General features: G+C 38.5%; 1 protein-coding gene across 1 annotated transcript in view; it reads left to right on the top strand.

The window, feature by feature from the left end:
- Positions 1 to 17,667, top strand: part of LOC121413403 (serine-protein kinase ATM-like) — a 61,900-nt gene that overhangs the window by 30,304 nt on the left and 13,929 nt on the right. Inside the window, exons 30-45 of the mRNA XM_041606207.1 lie at positions 25 to 330; positions 888 to 1,127; positions 1,619 to 1,748; positions 2,294 to 2,404; positions 3,719 to 3,902; positions 5,314 to 5,458; positions 5,904 to 6,092; positions 6,620 to 6,785; positions 7,363 to 7,450; positions 7,966 to 8,100; positions 8,662 to 8,862; positions 9,238 to 9,343; positions 10,047 to 10,201; positions 11,320 to 11,544; positions 12,977 to 13,199; positions 13,620 to 13,790. Of these exons, the coding sequence (XP_041462141.1) occupies positions 25 to 330; positions 888 to 1,127; positions 1,619 to 1,748; positions 2,294 to 2,404; positions 3,719 to 3,902; positions 5,314 to 5,458; positions 5,904 to 6,092; positions 6,620 to 6,785; positions 7,363 to 7,450; positions 7,966 to 8,100; positions 8,662 to 8,862; positions 9,238 to 9,343; positions 10,047 to 10,201; positions 11,320 to 11,544; positions 12,977 to 13,199; positions 13,620 to 13,790 (2,775 nt within the window). The remainder of the gene's footprint in view (positions 1 to 24; positions 331 to 887; positions 1,128 to 1,618; positions 1,749 to 2,293; positions 2,405 to 3,718; positions 3,903 to 5,313; positions 5,459 to 5,903; positions 6,093 to 6,619; positions 6,786 to 7,362; positions 7,451 to 7,965; positions 8,101 to 8,661; positions 8,863 to 9,237; positions 9,344 to 10,046; positions 10,202 to 11,319; positions 11,545 to 12,976; positions 13,200 to 13,619; positions 13,791 to 17,667) is intronic.

Raw genomic sequence — 17,667 nt, 5'->3', positions numbered from 1 at the left:
CCTCGTACTCTCCTCCGTCTCTAGGATAGTATCCAAAAAGTTCTCCTCGAGCTTCACCTGCGGATGTGGCGATGTCAGCAACCCAACGAGAGACGCCGTCTCCTGCTGGCGTATCGTCTCTTTGGTCTTCTCTTGATCAAGGATCTCGATACCAAGGTAGGAGCATCCTGGGTCCACGTCCTACAGGACTTGATCTATACATTGGTCCATACCATCCATCGGGCAGGGGAGGGCGGGTCATCAGTCATGGAGGGATCATCATCATTGGCTCTACCTTGTCTTGATCTGTTGAGGCATATCAGTGAGAAGGCTGTGGATAAGTGTTCAGAGGTAAGAATGCATGACATGGGATGCCTTCGACCATGATGATACACTAGATGGTTCCATTATTTTCAGGGGGTCATTCATTTGTCCATCCTTGTTTAGATCTCAGGGTATAAACTACAGAACTGTTTCACAGATCATCTTCAAACTTGTCCCAAGTATGCATATAGGAGTGCAGATGATCTGATTAGCTTCGAGGATTTCAGTGTCAACTGTCAAAGATCATGGAGTTTATTAGATGTGTCATCATCGGGTTAACTGGAGAGCCACTTCACGGATCAATTTCAAATATGGTTCATGTATGTATATTGAAGGGACGATCTGATTAGATTTTGGATTTTTTTATCAAAGGTCTCAGGTCATCATAAAGCTGAAAATATCTTGTTTTTGCAATAACTACATGTAACACAAGTTTTAAGGGACCAACTTTAAACTTAGTCAATGTTTGCATGATTTTTATGTTATAACATATATCTGCATTGATTTTGGTGTCACTAGATCACAAAAATGTCACAGAGACTATTACGTTCATTGCAATAATTTGTTCTTTGTTGTTTTTCTAGGAGTTCAGCAAGCATATAGAGGTGATCCTAGGTGCAGTCGTCCCTTTAGTTGGCAAAAGTCCTGGTGATGTCAGCAAGCAAGCATTATCTCTTGTAGACTTTCTGGTGGTTGAGAACCATGACAAGCTTGAGGCAGCACTCCTGGACACCAACCCTCTCCCAGACAAGACTGAACTCAAGAAAGCTAGGAAGGTCCTGGAACAGATCAAAAGCAGACAGGAAGATAAAAATCTTTTGTCTGTAAGTATTAGTGTGTTGTTTCATAAAATATGTAGGTTTTAAAGTGATGATAAAAGCTACTCACATCAGGCTGTGTGCTTTGGCAAGAATAAATTTGACATAGAATTGTTGTTTCTGTCATTTACTACACTATGGAGTTAATATGGTGGGAAATATACAATCGAGCTAGAAAATGGATGAAAAATGAGCAACTATTTAGCTCTTTAAAATGATAGAAGAAATGCTATTTTTGTTAATTGATTAAGAATGTTTTATCTGTGTAGGTAAATTGTTATAGAACCACAGAGGGTTGTTTTAAAGAAGTTGTCCATGAAGTGTCCATGAAGCAAAGACTTTAAGAGTAATGAGTTGAATTGAGTGGAATCACATTACCTGTTTGACCATTGCAAGATTTCAAGTTCTGTGACTTCCCAGTTAATACTTTCTAAGGTATACAAATCTTTCAAATTGTTGATCATGTTGTCAATGTCGATTGCTTCCATTATTTACAGGAGATCAACCATTTTCTAATGAGGGGTGGTCAGCATAGTAAGAATCATACTTTGGAGGGGCTGAATAGTTTGCATCATGAGCTTGCATCCAGGAAGGCCGAGCTCGCTTTGCTTGTCTCTATGTGTGCAGGTCAGTTATGCTCCATGATTGCATTTCATTTCAATTTTAAAGCCAATACAAACCCACAGCTTTCTATAGCACCACCTCAAGTACATGTAGTAACCTTCTCAATCTGGCCCCGTTCCTTACCCACAATGCAACGTTATGAGAAGTGTAGTCTTATGACATGCTCGGTTAAATGACAACATACTTATTCGCTCCTCGGTTAATTCATACCACATTATGAAATGTTACAAAGTAGCAAAATAAGTACTTTCCCCTGTAAATATAATTATAGTCTAGTCATACAGAAGTATATGTATACACTATATTGTTTATAGTAATCTCAAATCATATTTACAGGACTAGCTTTTATAATGTCAACACAGTCAGTGAAAGACAATATACAGTGTGGGTTAGTTTGGTATCACTTTTTTTTCAGAAAATTTATAGATTAATGGTGAAGAACAGTACATTTTGGAAATTATTTTCCCGAACACTTGGTTCTTTTATTCTTCTTTGTTGTATTAATCTTTGGTGTTCATAGACTTTTTCTTTCTACTTTTTTTAAATAGAAAATGCTGCAGAGAGTGTTCTTCCGCAACTCATCTGTGAGTTGGTATCATTGTGTGATAGTAACCATAGCAACCAAGATGGCCAAGCTTCTGCTTTACAGAAAGCAGCAGGTAAAGAGATGCAGAGATACAATGAAAATCATTTCATAAAAGATTTCATCAAAACATTGTAAACTCCTTGTTGCTTTAAGTCTGTAAGGGAATCAGGGCAATCATACCTCACCAGGTTAATTTGTTTTAGCTGAAAAATATTTTTTTTACTCAATTGTTTACTGATAGCATTTAAGCATTAAGATGGACTCTTGCTAATTTAGTTACAGTACACTGCAAAGATAGAGGTATTAATTTTTTTACCACAGATATTGAGGGTGATGACCTTCTGAGAATGGAACAAACAATTACTCTGGTTCTTTTAAACGTCAGTCTACCAACAATTACTTGCTCATGAATCTTTTTAAAAGGGTCAATGAAAATAGTATTTTATCATCATATGAATGTGTTTTTTGTGAATGATTTTTCAATTGTTATTTTCAAAATTTGCTATATTGAATCACTTTAAGAGAAATGCCAGTAGTTGTAAACACTGAATTCATGAGAAAGTCTGTAAAACCAGGCCCAATTGTCAGTATATCATCGAGGAGCCAGATATGATACAGTTACATAAACTGAACTTTGTGAAATCTTGAAATCTACGCTGAAAGATGTTCACACTGAAGATTACCAACACAGATAAGCGCATTTGGGACAGTGTGTTATTATTGTTTTGAATGTCGTGCCCGACGCTTGACCTGAATCCTGTGCTTATTTGCTAATTTCTCAGCAATTACACAATTTTTTCCAGAATCCTTTGGCACATATTTCTTATTTAAACAAACAGACACTTTGGTGGTCATTTCATTGGATTCTGTACGAACTCATTTTGATATCGTTACCAAAACTGACACTTACCTTTAATACAGGCAAGACTGTCAGAGACATTCCACTCATTAAAGAGAAATTCCAGTAATTGCAGTAAACACTTATTTCATGAGAAAGTCTGTAAAACAAGGCTTAATTGTCAGTATATCATCCAGGATCTAGATCTGGTACAGTTACATTAACTGAACTTTGTGAAATCTTGAAATCTACGCTGAAAAATGTTCACACCGAAGATCCCCAACACATATAAGCACACATGGGACAATGTATAATTATTGCTTAGAGCGTCGGGCCCGACGCTCTACCCGAATCCTGTGCTTATTTGCTGATTTCTCAGCAATTACACAATTTCTTCCAGAATCCTTTGGCACATGCATTTTATTTATACAAACAGACACTTTGGTGGTCATTTCATTGGATTCTGTACGAACTCACTTTGATATCGTTACCAAAACTAGCATTTACCTTTAATATAACTCTTCCGTATGATCTTACATTTCATAATAGGTCAATGCCTCGGTGAGATTGGATCTCCTGATCTCTCTGTTATCGCTCTCAAGAAATGGGGTGGAGGAGATCATGGAGCCAGCTACTCAACGGCTGTGAAGAGATTCAGTGACAACAATGATCCTATCAGCTGTAGGAATTCAGTTATACTTCATCTACTCAAGGAGTACCTTACTGATCCCTGGTATGATTAAATTTAATGTAATTTGCTTAAATTATTGAGTATTATTGTTCTCTCTGATGCATATTACATAAACACAATTTAAAAACTAAAATCATTATGATTGTAATTACTCCAAGTTTCAAACATAGTAGGGTATATGCATCTAGTAACTGTACTACATCAAAGATCTATATTATTATTGTTATTATATCAGAGATGATTGTTTGATATTTGCATTTAAAATTATAGTATTACTTCATGAAGTTCATTTGAAATTCATTTATGTTAAAAAAAGGTTTGTCAGAATTGTCTTAAAAAATTGTGATATTAATGATCTGACAGTTCATTGATTTCTGTATGTAAAGTCATTACCTGATTCTGTTCTTGTCTATTTTGAAGAAACTAATCCCTGTATAATTGGAAAAATGTTGAAAACTACAAATGTCAGTAAGAAAGGGGTAGCTAATTTATTGAGCAAGCCATATGTCAAGTTGGAGAACATTTTCTGCTTGATGTTATTTAAATTTAACATTAAGAAATGTCATCTGGTCTAAACGTTCAACAGTTAATATAGTAACCTATTCATTATCAAAGATCAATCATTATTATTCTTTCCCACCTTCATTGTGGGACTGTTTTTGTCTCACCTGCGAAGCAAAGTGAGACTATAGGCGCCGCTTTTCCGACGGCGGCGGCGTCAACATCAAATCTTAACCTGAGGTTAAGTTTTTGAAATGACGTCATAACTTAGAAAGTATATGGACCTAGTTCATGAAACTTGGACATAAGGTTAATCAAGTATTACTGAACATCCTATTAGAGTTTCATGTCACATGACCAAGGTCAAAGGTCATTTAGGGTCAATGAACTTTGGCCGAATTGGGGATATCTGTTGAATTCCCATCATAACTTTGAAAGTTTATGGATCTGATTCATGAAACTTGGACATAATAGTAATCAAGCATCACTGAACATTTTGTGCAAGTTTCAGGTCTCATGATTAAGGTCAAAGGTCATTTAGGGTCAATGAACTTTGGCCGAATCGGGGGTATCTGTTGAATTACCATTATAACTTTGAAAGTTTATTGGTCTAGTTCATTAAACTTGGACATTAGAGTAATCAAGTATCACTGAACATCCTGTTCGAGTTTCAGGTCACATGATCAAGGTCAAAGGTCATGTAAGGTCAATGAACTTTGGCCATGTTGAATAACCATCATATCTCTGTAAGTTTATTGGTCTAGTTCATAAAAAGTGGACATAAGAGTAACCATGTATCACTGAACATCTTGTGCGAGTTAGAGTAGTATTCAAAGTCAGCACTGCTGCTATATTGAACCGCGTGATGCAGGTGAGACGGCCAGAGGCATTCCACTTGTTATTCATTGCACTCTGTGTAATGTAGAAAAAGTTTATTCTTTATCTTTGACAGTGTTGATGTAGTTGCAGCCTCTGCCAAGTGTCTGAAGATGTTACTGGGTACAAGGAGTGGGCAGATATTCTATGAGGAGTACAAAGCTCAGAACATTGATACCCTCTTGGCCTATCTGTATCCATTCAAATCATCCAAGAACAAGGTATGTAGTCAGATGCATTCTGATGTTCGTTGCAAAAAGTTAGTTGATTCAGCTCTCTTAAAGATGAAATGAATATATTCACTATAGTTTTATTGAAACTAGAATCTCAGTTTGCTGTTTAGAAAGGGAAATAATCCCTACCAGTAGGGTAATTTGGACATGTAATGACAGAAGAGTCAAGTTACCTTAAAGAAAGAGACAGAAGAGTCAAGTTACCTTAAAGAAAGAGAGATATTTACTGCACATTTGATGGTAAGTAATCTTTAATAGACTCAAAGATGTAAAGATGTACATGTACAATCTTGTTGACAAGAATACATGATTCAAAAGTACCTTATTTGGTTTGTTGTTTCTTCCATCATAGATATTTCTTTCAGGATTTGCTGAAAAGCTCTGTTATCATTAACATATTCCACTTTTCTTTTTATTTTGTTAATATCACTAGATGATAAAACTACCTGCTATTGACACCACTGATGAAGCCTTCGTAAGGCATGTTGGTGACGAGTCGCTATGGCAACCAGTGAGAGGGAGTCATGATAAATGGTTAAAGGACCTGACGGTGGCTTTGATCAAGAGTGGTGGAGTGAGAGATGAGATCCTAAGGCTGCTAGAACCAGTTTGTCTGGCTAAGGTAAGATGGAAAGTTGTAATCATGTGTGAAAATTGAAGGCAACACTTGATTTGATTAACCAATTGAAACCAGAACCTGATGATGCCTGTACTAAGCGTAGGATGTAAACATTGCTGTGGTCAATGGGTTAACCCTTCTTGTGGCCATTGTCTCTAATTCAATAGCCACAGACTGCAAGCTTGTTCCGCAAACACTTATACATGATTGCAACAAAAGAATAAAAAAACATCCTGAAAACTAGCCAACACAAGTTGTTGCAAGTTATCATATTATAAAAATTTAACTGTGCAAGAATTTATTCACACTTATAAGATATGACATGGGATAAATTCTCCTTCATAAGTGTTTTACTATTGTCTTGTTCAAAATTTAATGAGACCATAAAAATTCAAGCATTGTTCCAAGCTGTTTTAGACTTTGAAATAATAGTATATGACCCAACAATGGACAGCCTTAAAGAGATCTCATGTTCTAGATGATTTAGTTTTGGAGAGTGAGTCATTTATCATTTCCATCTTTTCGTTCAGGTTGAGTTTGCTGAGAGGGTATTCCCCTACCTGGTCCATGATATTCTGACTGCTGATAACACCCTCTATAGACAGACACTCTCGGAGCAGATCAAAGGAGTGTTTAATACATTCACAGAGTCGGTCATCAACAGTCGTGCTCCTACCCCTATGCCGGGATCACTAGGTGATTATCTTGTTCATTTGATGAAGATAATGATAATTGTTATACTTTGATTTTACATTGGATAGTTATTGGTCGGTTATTTATGAAACTTCTCTGTCTGCATGCCATACTATGTTATCATTACCCTTATCCAGTCTAAATGCTTAGTGCCAACAAGGCTTATAGGTCTTTGAAATGGCTTGGCCTGGGATTGAACCCCAAACCTTATGATCATGAGGTGGATGCTTGACCTCTGAGCCGCAATTATGCTCCAGTGACTTTTGTTTCGGGGTCTTGGGGCATTCATCAAATTCCTTCTAAGGAGGCAGCATGTTTCTTAAAAAAACCTTGCAATTATGATAACTTTGCCATTATGGTAACTACCATTGTAACAGGCTCATCAGCTAATCAAAATCAAGGTTTCCATGATAGTTGACATAATGGCAAAGTTACCATATGGGACCCAGATCTGCTTCAGTTGCATTGTTGCCTGAATCTTCTTCTGTGATAGTAAGAAAGCGTATGATTTACCGTCATTGTTAATTTCTAACTTGATTCAGGTTGATAATGTCATTGCATTTTTATTTCATTATTATAGATCAGAGAAACCAAGGTTTGGGTCAAAGGTCAATCAAGACGCTCCTTGATACAATCCACTATCTTAGGACACAAGGAAGATCTAGTAGGTAAGATCAAAAGTTCTTTAGTGTAGTAGGTTTCACGGTACACCATGTATCTTTCTTGGGCAAATGTTGGTCCTGAAAAGGACCACCCAATTTTGATGTTTCGACAAGTGTGTTCTTGTCGTCATTTGCCCAAGAAAGATACATGGTGTACCGTGAAACCTACTACACTATTCTTCTTTGCCATGGAAACCTTCAAAAGTTAAAAGTTCTTTACTTACTTATATTTGCATGATCTGACCAATGTGGTCATGTCTTTTATACTGCACATAACTAGGCATTTAAGTGCAACTCTAAGCCATACTTAAAATCTTTGTGAAAACCCCCCTACTTACTTAGTTTATGGTAGGTATGATATTATTTTACCACTATCTCATTCACATTAATATCTTATGTTGTATTACTGCTTCTCTATCTTTCTCTAATAGGCTATGACTATCTGTCTCAGTTAAAGAAATTTATTAATTTTTATATCCATTATTATCTTGTTATCTTGATTTTTAAAAAATGAATTATAGGACATCTCGATTGACTCCGTGGGATAATAATTTCTGGTTGGATGTAGATTATCTTCAGATGGCTCAGGCTGCTCAGATGTGTGAAGCTCACTTTACATGTTTGCTCTACTCTGAAATATGGTGCAATCATCAAAGGTACGCTCTAGACAATAGTCAAGTATTTTAAGATTCAATACACAATCCATTGAGGTATGATACAAGGAACACAATCTGTTTACGTTACCTCATGTATTCTAATCACGGTGCATTAGAAATCCCCCCCCAAAAAAAAAAAAAATAGGGGAGAGAAACTTATGACATCAGTGATTTCATTAGGATGGCATGAGCCATGTTATTTGAGGTTATGAGGAGCTAATTATGATGCCATCAAATTTATTATACTTTTGATCAAGTTTATTTTCTTCTTACTGTTATTGGAAATCTGATAGAACAACAGCTTAATGCCATCTTGCACAAAAATGTTGCAGAATTTTGTCCTGACAGGTCTGAATAAGATTTTATTCCAAGTTTGAAAAAGCTGAAGTTATAAGTCATTAAAGCTGATGTTATAAGCCATTAAAGTTGATGTTATAAGCCATTGAAATTCTAATATTTCATTTGTTTAATAGAGAAACATGTCTTCTGTATTTCTTATTATACATGGCCTTGTCAATTTTTGAGATATATAGAATTTCTAATATTTGTTTTTTGTTATAGGATGGCCAATCCACCGACACGGAGCGGAGGACCAATAGAAACCTTCACCCAGGATTCCCAGGAATCCATCTCGCTTGCATCCATCTCCATGGAAACGGGCATCAACCTCCAATCTCTTCTAATGGATGCGTTTGGAAGTATAGGAGAACCTGATAGTGTGTATGGGTGTGGAGCAGGCAGGCTGGTGGAGACAAGTGCAAGGTAGGTGTATCATATTCTTTAGTTTCCTGTTAACAAATATTGTAGTACCTTCTTAAACTTTTGTATTTGACAAATAGTAAATGCACAGCTTTGTGTTCATGGGCTGATTAATTGTGATACCTTTAGTTAAGTTAAACCTAGACAAAATTTGTAATTACAATAACAAATTTGCTCATGAGCAGGTGAAGGTCATTGGTGTGTAGTTTATAGCAAAAAGTTTGCAGTATCTAGTTGTTTCTGCCTTTTGCTTTACATTCTGTTTTTCAAAGGTCAATGATTGTCAAATTTTCATTTCAAGGTCAGTATGAATATTTGATTTCAGTGTTTTTCCAAGGTAACCAAGGTAAATATGTGGTCTTTGGTTTCTTGATACAGGATCCATACATATGAACATGAAGGTGAATGGGGTAAGGCTCTAGCTGCTTATGATCTTCAGATGCAGTCCTCTACTTCTGGGGCAACACAACTCGGTCTTCTACAGGTATCTTGAAGAAATCTTGTCATTCTTAAATAATATCATCTAGATCAATTTATTGGTTGATTACATCTTTGAAAGAAATTTAAAATATCCATTTGATTTTATGGTTGTTGTTTTAAATGTTATGTCTCTCAAAATGTACTTAATGGAGAAAATGTTTCCACAATTATACCAATCATTCTATATACTTTGTAAGGAGGAATAAGGACTATTTAGAAATATCAGCAAAGAATATTTTTTTCAGATGTAGAAAGAGATGCCATTCAGATAAACTTTTAAAATATTAATCTCAATATACATACCAAAAATAATAATAGTTCTTGTATTGCGCATAGCACATTATGAATAACGTCTCTATGTGCTTCCAAAGGACTTGGATATTATTGCCCCGGCTGTAGCTCAAATTCCTGCCAGGTACCCATTCACCTCACTTCGGTTGAGTGCAGCATAATGTGGATGTGAAGGAAAACACGCCACGGCTGGGATTTGAACCCACGACCCTCTGTTTCAAAGTCCAGAGAATAATCCCCCAAAATGGAACTGAAATGGGAACTGAACATATGAAAGACCCCCCCCCCAAAAAAAAAACATCGCAGAAGATAAAAAAGATTAACAATTGAGCTGAGAACATAATAAAATAAGGCAAAGAGCAGTGGGAAAGCAAGAAAATGGTTGATTTATCTTGCCATGTTATTTTTAAAAACAGGCTATGCAGAACTTTGGTCTATCAGGAATCCTCCAGACCTACTTAGCTGGACAGAAGGCCCAAGGCCAACAGTGTGAGGGAGGCCAGGGTCTACTGGAATACCAGTATGAAGCAGCTTGGAGGAATGGATTGTGGGACCTGGATCTAGAAGAGAGGTGTGTTTAACTACTATACAGTGTGTCCCACAAAAAAGGAAACCCGTTTTCAGAGTTGATTTCACAATTATTGAATGTGTTTTTGTCTCACCTGCACAGCAGAGTGAGACTATAGGCACCGCTTTTCCGACGGTGGCGGTGTCAACACCAAAGGTTAAGTTTTTTTAAATGACAGCGTAACTTATAAAATATATGGACCTAGTTCATGAAATTTGGACGTAAGATTAATCAAGTATTACTGAACATCTTGCCTGAGTTTCATGTCACATGACCAAGGTCAAAGGTCATTTAGGGTCAATGAACTTGGCCAAATTGGGGGTATCTGTTGAATTACCATCATAACTTTGAAAGTTTATGGATTCGATTCATGAAACTTGGACATAATAGTAATCAAGTATCACTGAACATCCTGTGCAAGTTCCAGGTCACATGATCAAGGTCATTTAGGGTCAATGAACTTTGGCCAACTTGGGGGTATTTGTTAAATTACCATCATAACTTTGAAAGTATGTTGGTCTAGTTCATTAAATCTGGAAAATATGAGTAATCAAGTATCACTGAACATCTTGTGCGAGTTATAGTAGTTTTCAAAGTCAGCACTGCTGCTATATTGAATTGCGTGATGAAGGTGAGACCGCCAGAGGCATTCCACTTGTTACTATAAATTTGACACCCATGGCAAGAGTGAAATCTCATATCTAATTTTAAACCATCTACAGGGCACATTTCTATATTATTACAAAGTGGTATAAAGGACCCAAGCAATCTCTAATGCCAATGAGATGGCTTTGAGGCAAGTTGATTGGGCATCTAGGATCATGGCCTGCAATGGTCTTGGAATAATTTATGCACTGATGAGAACATTGATAGTTTTCATACATTCACAAAAGACCATGACTAATCTTAATGCAAAAGTTCATACAATCTGCTTGAGTTTAATTTGGAATCAACCTTGTATATTGTTTATCTTAATATCTAAACACAATGCCATAGTAAGCATGTTTGTATTATCAAATGACTCAGAGAAAAATCAGTAACTTTCCCTCAAATGAAGATCAAAGACTGGTCATGCCTTATCTCACATTCTCTTCATACAAACCACAACTTCCATTCCACAGCTCTGTTGAGGGTTCATTTGGCTACCATGAGAATGTGTTCAGGGCTCTGTGTAGTCTCAAGTCTAAGGACCAATCCTTCTACCAGTCAGCCATAGAGAGAGCCATGACAGGATTGACCCATCTTCTAGCCCATGTCAGTCTGGAGAGTGTTCAAAGGATATACCCTCTCATGACTAGTCTCAGGGGACTACAGGAGATCAGTGTTGTAGCTCCTTTCATACTCAAGTAAGATTTATAAGGAATCTTGTTTAAAGGTCAAGTCCACCCCAGAAAAAGTTTATTTGAATAAATAGAGAAAAATCAAACAAGAATAACGCTGAAAAATTCATCAAAATCGGATGCAAAATAAGAAAGTTATGACATTTTAAAGTTTTTCTTATTTTTCAGAAAACAGGTATATGCACAATTCAGTGTTATGCAATGAGAGAGTCGATGATGTCACCCACTCACTATTTCTTTTGTTTTTTATTGTTCGATTTATACAATATTTCAATTTTTACAAATTTGACAAATAGTATCCTCTTGTTTGAACCTCAAAATGTTAAAACAATGAAATCCCACATGTTCATGGAGGAATGATTTTTTTTCACATGGCAATAAGGAGAAAATTAAAATATTTCATATTTCACATAATAAAATACAAAAGAAATAGTGAGTGAGTGATGTCATCGGTCCCCTCATTGCATACCGACCAGGATGTGCATATAACTGTTTTGTGAAATTCAGCAAAACTTAAAAATGTCATTACTTATTTTAGATCGGATTTTGATGAAATTTTCAGCATTATGCTTGTCTGATTTTTCTCTTTCTATCCAAAGCAGCTTTTTGTTAGGGTGGACTTGTCCTTTAAAGATTTTAATTCTTGGTTAAAAGAAACAGCTTGGAACTATTCTGCCGTACTTTGGCAAAAGGAAGCAAGTTTCAAAAACAAAAGTATCATTTGTTGAAAATGAGCAATGACGTAGGCGTCAATGCAATTTAACAGCATATTTTCTTCAATATCTTTCCGTAGAACGATGATTTCTTCCCCAAATTTTGCCTGAACATGCAACATGCAAAGTGTGTTTCAGCAAGAACAATATCTCAAAGTTGACTGACGTGTCACTTGCTTCCTTTTGCCAAAGTTGGGCAGCATTGTAAACTTTTGTGAAGGGTCTAATGAATTGAAATGATGTATTGACACAACCAGAGTAGGGGGGGTAAGGGCAATTGCTTCAAGGGAAAGTTAAAACTCTTGTCTTCTTAAGATGGGAATCAAGTAGAATGTATTAAATAGTTACCCAAAGTAATCTTAATTTGCCAACATTCTATGATTATCCATTAATCAGTATTTTATTGCTCTATGGAAAACAAAATACATTATTTGGGTGTTGCAAGAGACTTGCACTCGATTGTAATTTATTTCTGGTGATAAATCGGTCATAAACTTGGCAAATTATGGCAATAATCACTTCGCTGATCTCCTTGAAACGAGTAGTGAATATCAATTTTCTTCATGACTCCAGTTACAATTGATATAGAAATTGTAAATTTGTCTCAGATATTTGCAATCAGTTGCTAATATTTTCACCCCCTGAGATTTAAACCATCACCTATGGAAATTGAAAGTTCAGTAGTCAACTGTTTTAATGTATTGCCGTGATACTGTCATCAGCAGACGCAGTATGGAGAGCGAGCCTCTGTTTGACACATGGACCTCACAGCTCCCCCTGATGAATAACAGCTTTGAGTTCAATGAGCCGACCCTTGCCCTCAGATCCACCTTATCTCAACTAGTGCATGATGGGATAGGTGAAGAACAGCGTAGAGAGTTGCATGATGGGATTGCAAGTCACCTCAAGACACAGGTTCAGTGGGCAAGAGATGCTGGAAGGTTTCAGGTAAGAATTATGAAGTCTTGTAGTGGAGCGTTGTGGCCCAGTGGATTAGTCTTCGGACTTTGAAACAGAGGGTTGTGGGTTCAAATCCCAGCCATGGCGTAATTTCCTTCAGCAAGAAACTGATCCACAGTGTGCTGCACTCAACCCAGGTGAGGTAAATGGGTTCCGGTAGGAAGTAATTCCTTAAAAAGCTGTGTGCGCTATGAACGCCTAGCTTAATAGCTGGGTAATATAGGAGTGCCTTGAGCACCTAACAAGGTGGATATGTGCGCAATATAAATACCCTAAATTATTATTATTATACACAATTTTCAGAACTTTGACTTTTAATTGACACGAGTTGTTGCTTATTGTAATAGAAGTGCACAGTGCAAATGCAATATCAAAGAATTCTTGTAATATTTGATTTTCTTTACACAGGTAGCTGAAAGAGCTTTGGTACATCTGAAGGAACTGGAGAAGAAGCGGGGCCATACTAATATCGTAGAGGGGTGGTCAAGCTCTCTTGAAGAGGCTCTCCTATTCTGGGCTAAAAATGAGAGGACCACAGCATTACATCTCATGAAGGCTCAGATTGATCGGTTATCAAAGGTTAGATCATTGGGGAAGGTTCCACAAAGCTCATAATTTTATGCACAAATTACAAAAAGAAGACTTTACCGAAGACTAGAAATTGCTCGTAGGTGCTAGATAAGATTCTCAACCATTAATTTACTGATCCACAAAGTGCTGCACTCAACCCAGGTGAGGTAAATGGGTACCGGTAGCAAGTAATTCCTTAAGAAGCTGTGTGCGCTCTGAACGCATAGCTTAGCCGGGTAATATAGGAGCGCCTTGAGCACCTAACAAGGTGGATTTACTACACTGCGCTATACTTACCTATACCATCTCATCAAATTGCTATTCGTTACCCTGACTCGAATAGCCACCGGTAAAAAACTCCCCGAAAGAGGCTAACTGCAATCAGATAGCCTGGGAAACCCGTCACGGGACGAGACCCATAAAACCCCCTCGCCACATATAAGCCTCCTCTTTCGTTACCGCGACGTCGTTGAGTACACTCGAAACGTTTAGCCATCGCGCAATTTTTTTTTATGAATCACGATGTCTGAAGAAATAACTGAAATAAACATTATTAATTCCCAAGCCTCCCCCAACCCAAAAGATCTCAATAAAAAGGGGAGATCAACTCGGTCAAGATAAAGCTGAGGGCCATTATCTCGGTCAAGACAAAGCCGAGAAATAATAGTACAGTACAGCACGATGATAAGGCGGCCAAGATAAAGCCGAAGAATAAGAAGTCTAACACTTATAACCCGGCCAAGACAACGCCGGCTAATGACACTACACAATCAGACACCCAGCCCCTTAGGCGGGAGGTAGACAAGGGTACGGATAAATCGGAAGAGGCTGTTTACACTCATTCCGATTGGGGTAGCTCCTCATCAAAGAGTAGGGCGGGCAAGAAGAAGCCTCGCGATGACCACTCGTGTTCTAATGACAATCAGGCTCGAGTTAACGACCCACTACAACCCCTATATTTTATAAGAAGCTTCGACTGGCCCGGGATTGTGACCGGTCAGTCCATTCATTGCCAGACCCCACCGAGACGGGTCATCATCAGTTATCTATAGTACAGTCCACCAGGTTGGTGTATCATCGTACTTGTAGAATTGTGCAGGAGTTCATACAGTGCTGTGGAATTAAGATCTATTCTACGTACATGCGGTTTAAAATAATAATAAAGAGGAATTATTAACAATTGTAGTAGTTGGATCTTGGAAGCCTTGCAGGCGATCCTCCCCCATCGGGTGCTGCAATCGACCCATCCCGACCCCGAGCCGCCCGAGACAATGGGCTAATGAAAACTCGACTCATTCTAGACCATAATTCAATGCTCTAGACGTAGAGAGAGAGGCCTAGATCGCCTCACACAGATCGCGGAGTTGGGGCTAATGATAACTCGCCTCGTACTAGCCGTAGATAATAGGAGTTTTCTATCGTGGGAGAATCTGATTCGGAATTCGATTACCACCGACCCAATTCATTAGAAGAGATTGGGGGCGATTTCCCCCCATCAAATTCTTATAGCAGCTCCTTGCACTCCCTGAAAGCTGCCCAGCAAATGGGATTCAATCGAAGAGATTCACCATTAGGGGTACGAGAGAGTTCTGGCTTACTCAAACGCGATACTCCGACTAGTGGGAACATGCATTCTAAATACTGCCCTCATCTTCGGGCCGAAAACAGTATACCAGTAGCGTAGCGAATAATGAGCGAGAGAGAAGTCAATCTTCCGCCTGAACTCGTCCGTCTGCGATCAAGATGGACGCTCCGTATATAGATCCTGCTTTCGGGACGTCCGCTCCCAGATAAGCAACACTCTCGGCTTATACCCATCAGTAAAGAAGTCTCGAACTATTATCGGTTTGCCGCTCAAGACTTTGAGGATTTTTTGTGCATCCCTTCAACCCCGGACGTTGCTTTCCGTGTCGGGGATGCGGGAGCGAGGAAGACTAGATCGGGCCGTAACCCTCGCCGCGGCACTGGTTACCACTCAGCCGACTATCAGCTTACAGTTGCAGCGCTGGACGTGGCCGCCCGGAGCGGTATGGTTTTCGCGATGTACTAGGGGTATCTGATATCCGCTCGTAGTGAGGCTGAGCGGCTTGGACTGAGTCTCTACCAATGACAAGAACTTATTGCTAGAGTCACAAAATCGCTGATCTCCAGTATGAGCAAGCAACAATCAACACTGCTATGCACAAGGGCAAGGAGGGCTAAAGACTAGATGCTCTCAAGATGATTGAGAAGGGGTAGCTACTGAGCTGGACTTCTCATTCTCAATAAGCTTCCTTGCGAAGGTAAGGACTTGTTTCATGGACACTTTCAAGAAGTATTGGACAAGTCTTTTTCAGCCAGCACCACAGCTGACAAGACATTTTATAAGCTCTCCTCGAGTAGACCTAGTCCGCCAGGCCCTAGTCCAGGGCCAGGCCCAGACCAGAGACCTCCATACACTAGCTCTAGCTCCATACCCTAGACCTATAATGAACATAAAGGGTCATCCCCCTCTTCCCTCGCTCTGGTAGCGACGCCAGGAATGAAAGGGGCCGCTGGGAAAGTCATAGGAATCCTCATGGTGGGGGACGAGGCCGCCAGGCGTTCTTTCAATGCACCAAATTCAGGGCCCCCACTCATAACTGGGACTTATGACAATCTAACACTAACCCTTCCCCACAAGCAGTAGGGAGAAGACTATTTCTTTGCCTTTACTTTTCATTATTTGAAATCTGTTCCAAGTCCACAGCAATATGTGTTCATGTGCTAAAAAAAAAAAAACAACCCTTTCATATCAGAAGAACATAGAAAGGAGGAAATAGTGGTGATGGATGAGGTTGTCAAAATCATACCAGGCAAATCATACAGGCATAATGGTAAAACTTGCCAAACTTGGGTTACTTACAAAGTTGCGTTCACTTGTATAGAATGTAGACCTAGTAATATTCTTGATAATTTTGTGGTTTTGTGGATAATTCTGAGGTATATATCTACACTATTTTTGGCTTATAAAGCAATGACAGAAGTAACTTGTAGATGTGGTTTATGGAGTGGTCTTTGGATGCTCAGACAGTCTTGAGATCTCAAACCAAGGCCTGAGGGTGGTGAACCCTTAAGAATTGCTGCTATTGTCCATCAGTTTCTACCACACTTGCCACAATGATATCAGCTTCTCCTTGGAAATATTTAGGACATAAATCTACTGTGTGTTCCAATGATAAAGATTCCCATACAATCCCAGAGTTCTCAATCAGGGATTGTGATTAAGATAATATTTTAATGTTCGTAATAGAAATCTGAGTTTAGAAATATTCCAAAATTCTTTTTACCCAATTTATTGTGAGCCCGGCAGCCACTGTGCAGCTCCAGACCGATGAGGCTCTATACTCTAAATGTTGAACGCCGAACAGGGTGGTAGCAAATACCCCCCCCACACCTGTTTGTGAGAAGTACATTCTACCAACTGATCCAACTAACTGGTTCTGAAAGTGTACAAGGGGTGGTCAATTTTTTGCCTACATCAAATTGAAGGCCAATATGGTATCTCATATATTTTGCCTGCAACTTTCATTAGGAATTGGTTAATGATAATAAATCAGTTCTTGTTTAGCACATATCACATTATGTCCAAAGACCTGGATATTATTACCCTGGGTTTTCGAGGAATAAAGTCCTGCCAGGTACCCATTCATCTCTCTTGGATTGAGTGCTGCGCAATGTGGATAAAAAAAAAAGGTAATTATGCCATGACTGGGATACGAGCCCACGACCCTCTGTTACAAAGTTGGAAGACTAATCCACAGGGCCACAACGCTCCACATCATCTGTACGATATTCATTACTATGCAAATGTCATTGGTTTGATCATGAAGCCCTCGTATGATATCAAAAAGTCGCTATGGACCTT

Source organism: Lytechinus variegatus, chromosome 4, assembly GCF_018143015.1.
Source record: "Lytechinus variegatus isolate NC3 chromosome 4, Lvar_3.0, whole genome shotgun sequence".
NCBI lineage: Eukaryota > Metazoa > Echinodermata > Echinoidea > Temnopleuroida > Toxopneustidae > Lytechinus > Lytechinus variegatus.
Note: the sequence above shows the minus strand (reverse complement) of the source record. Positions and strands in the feature narration are given on the sequence as shown.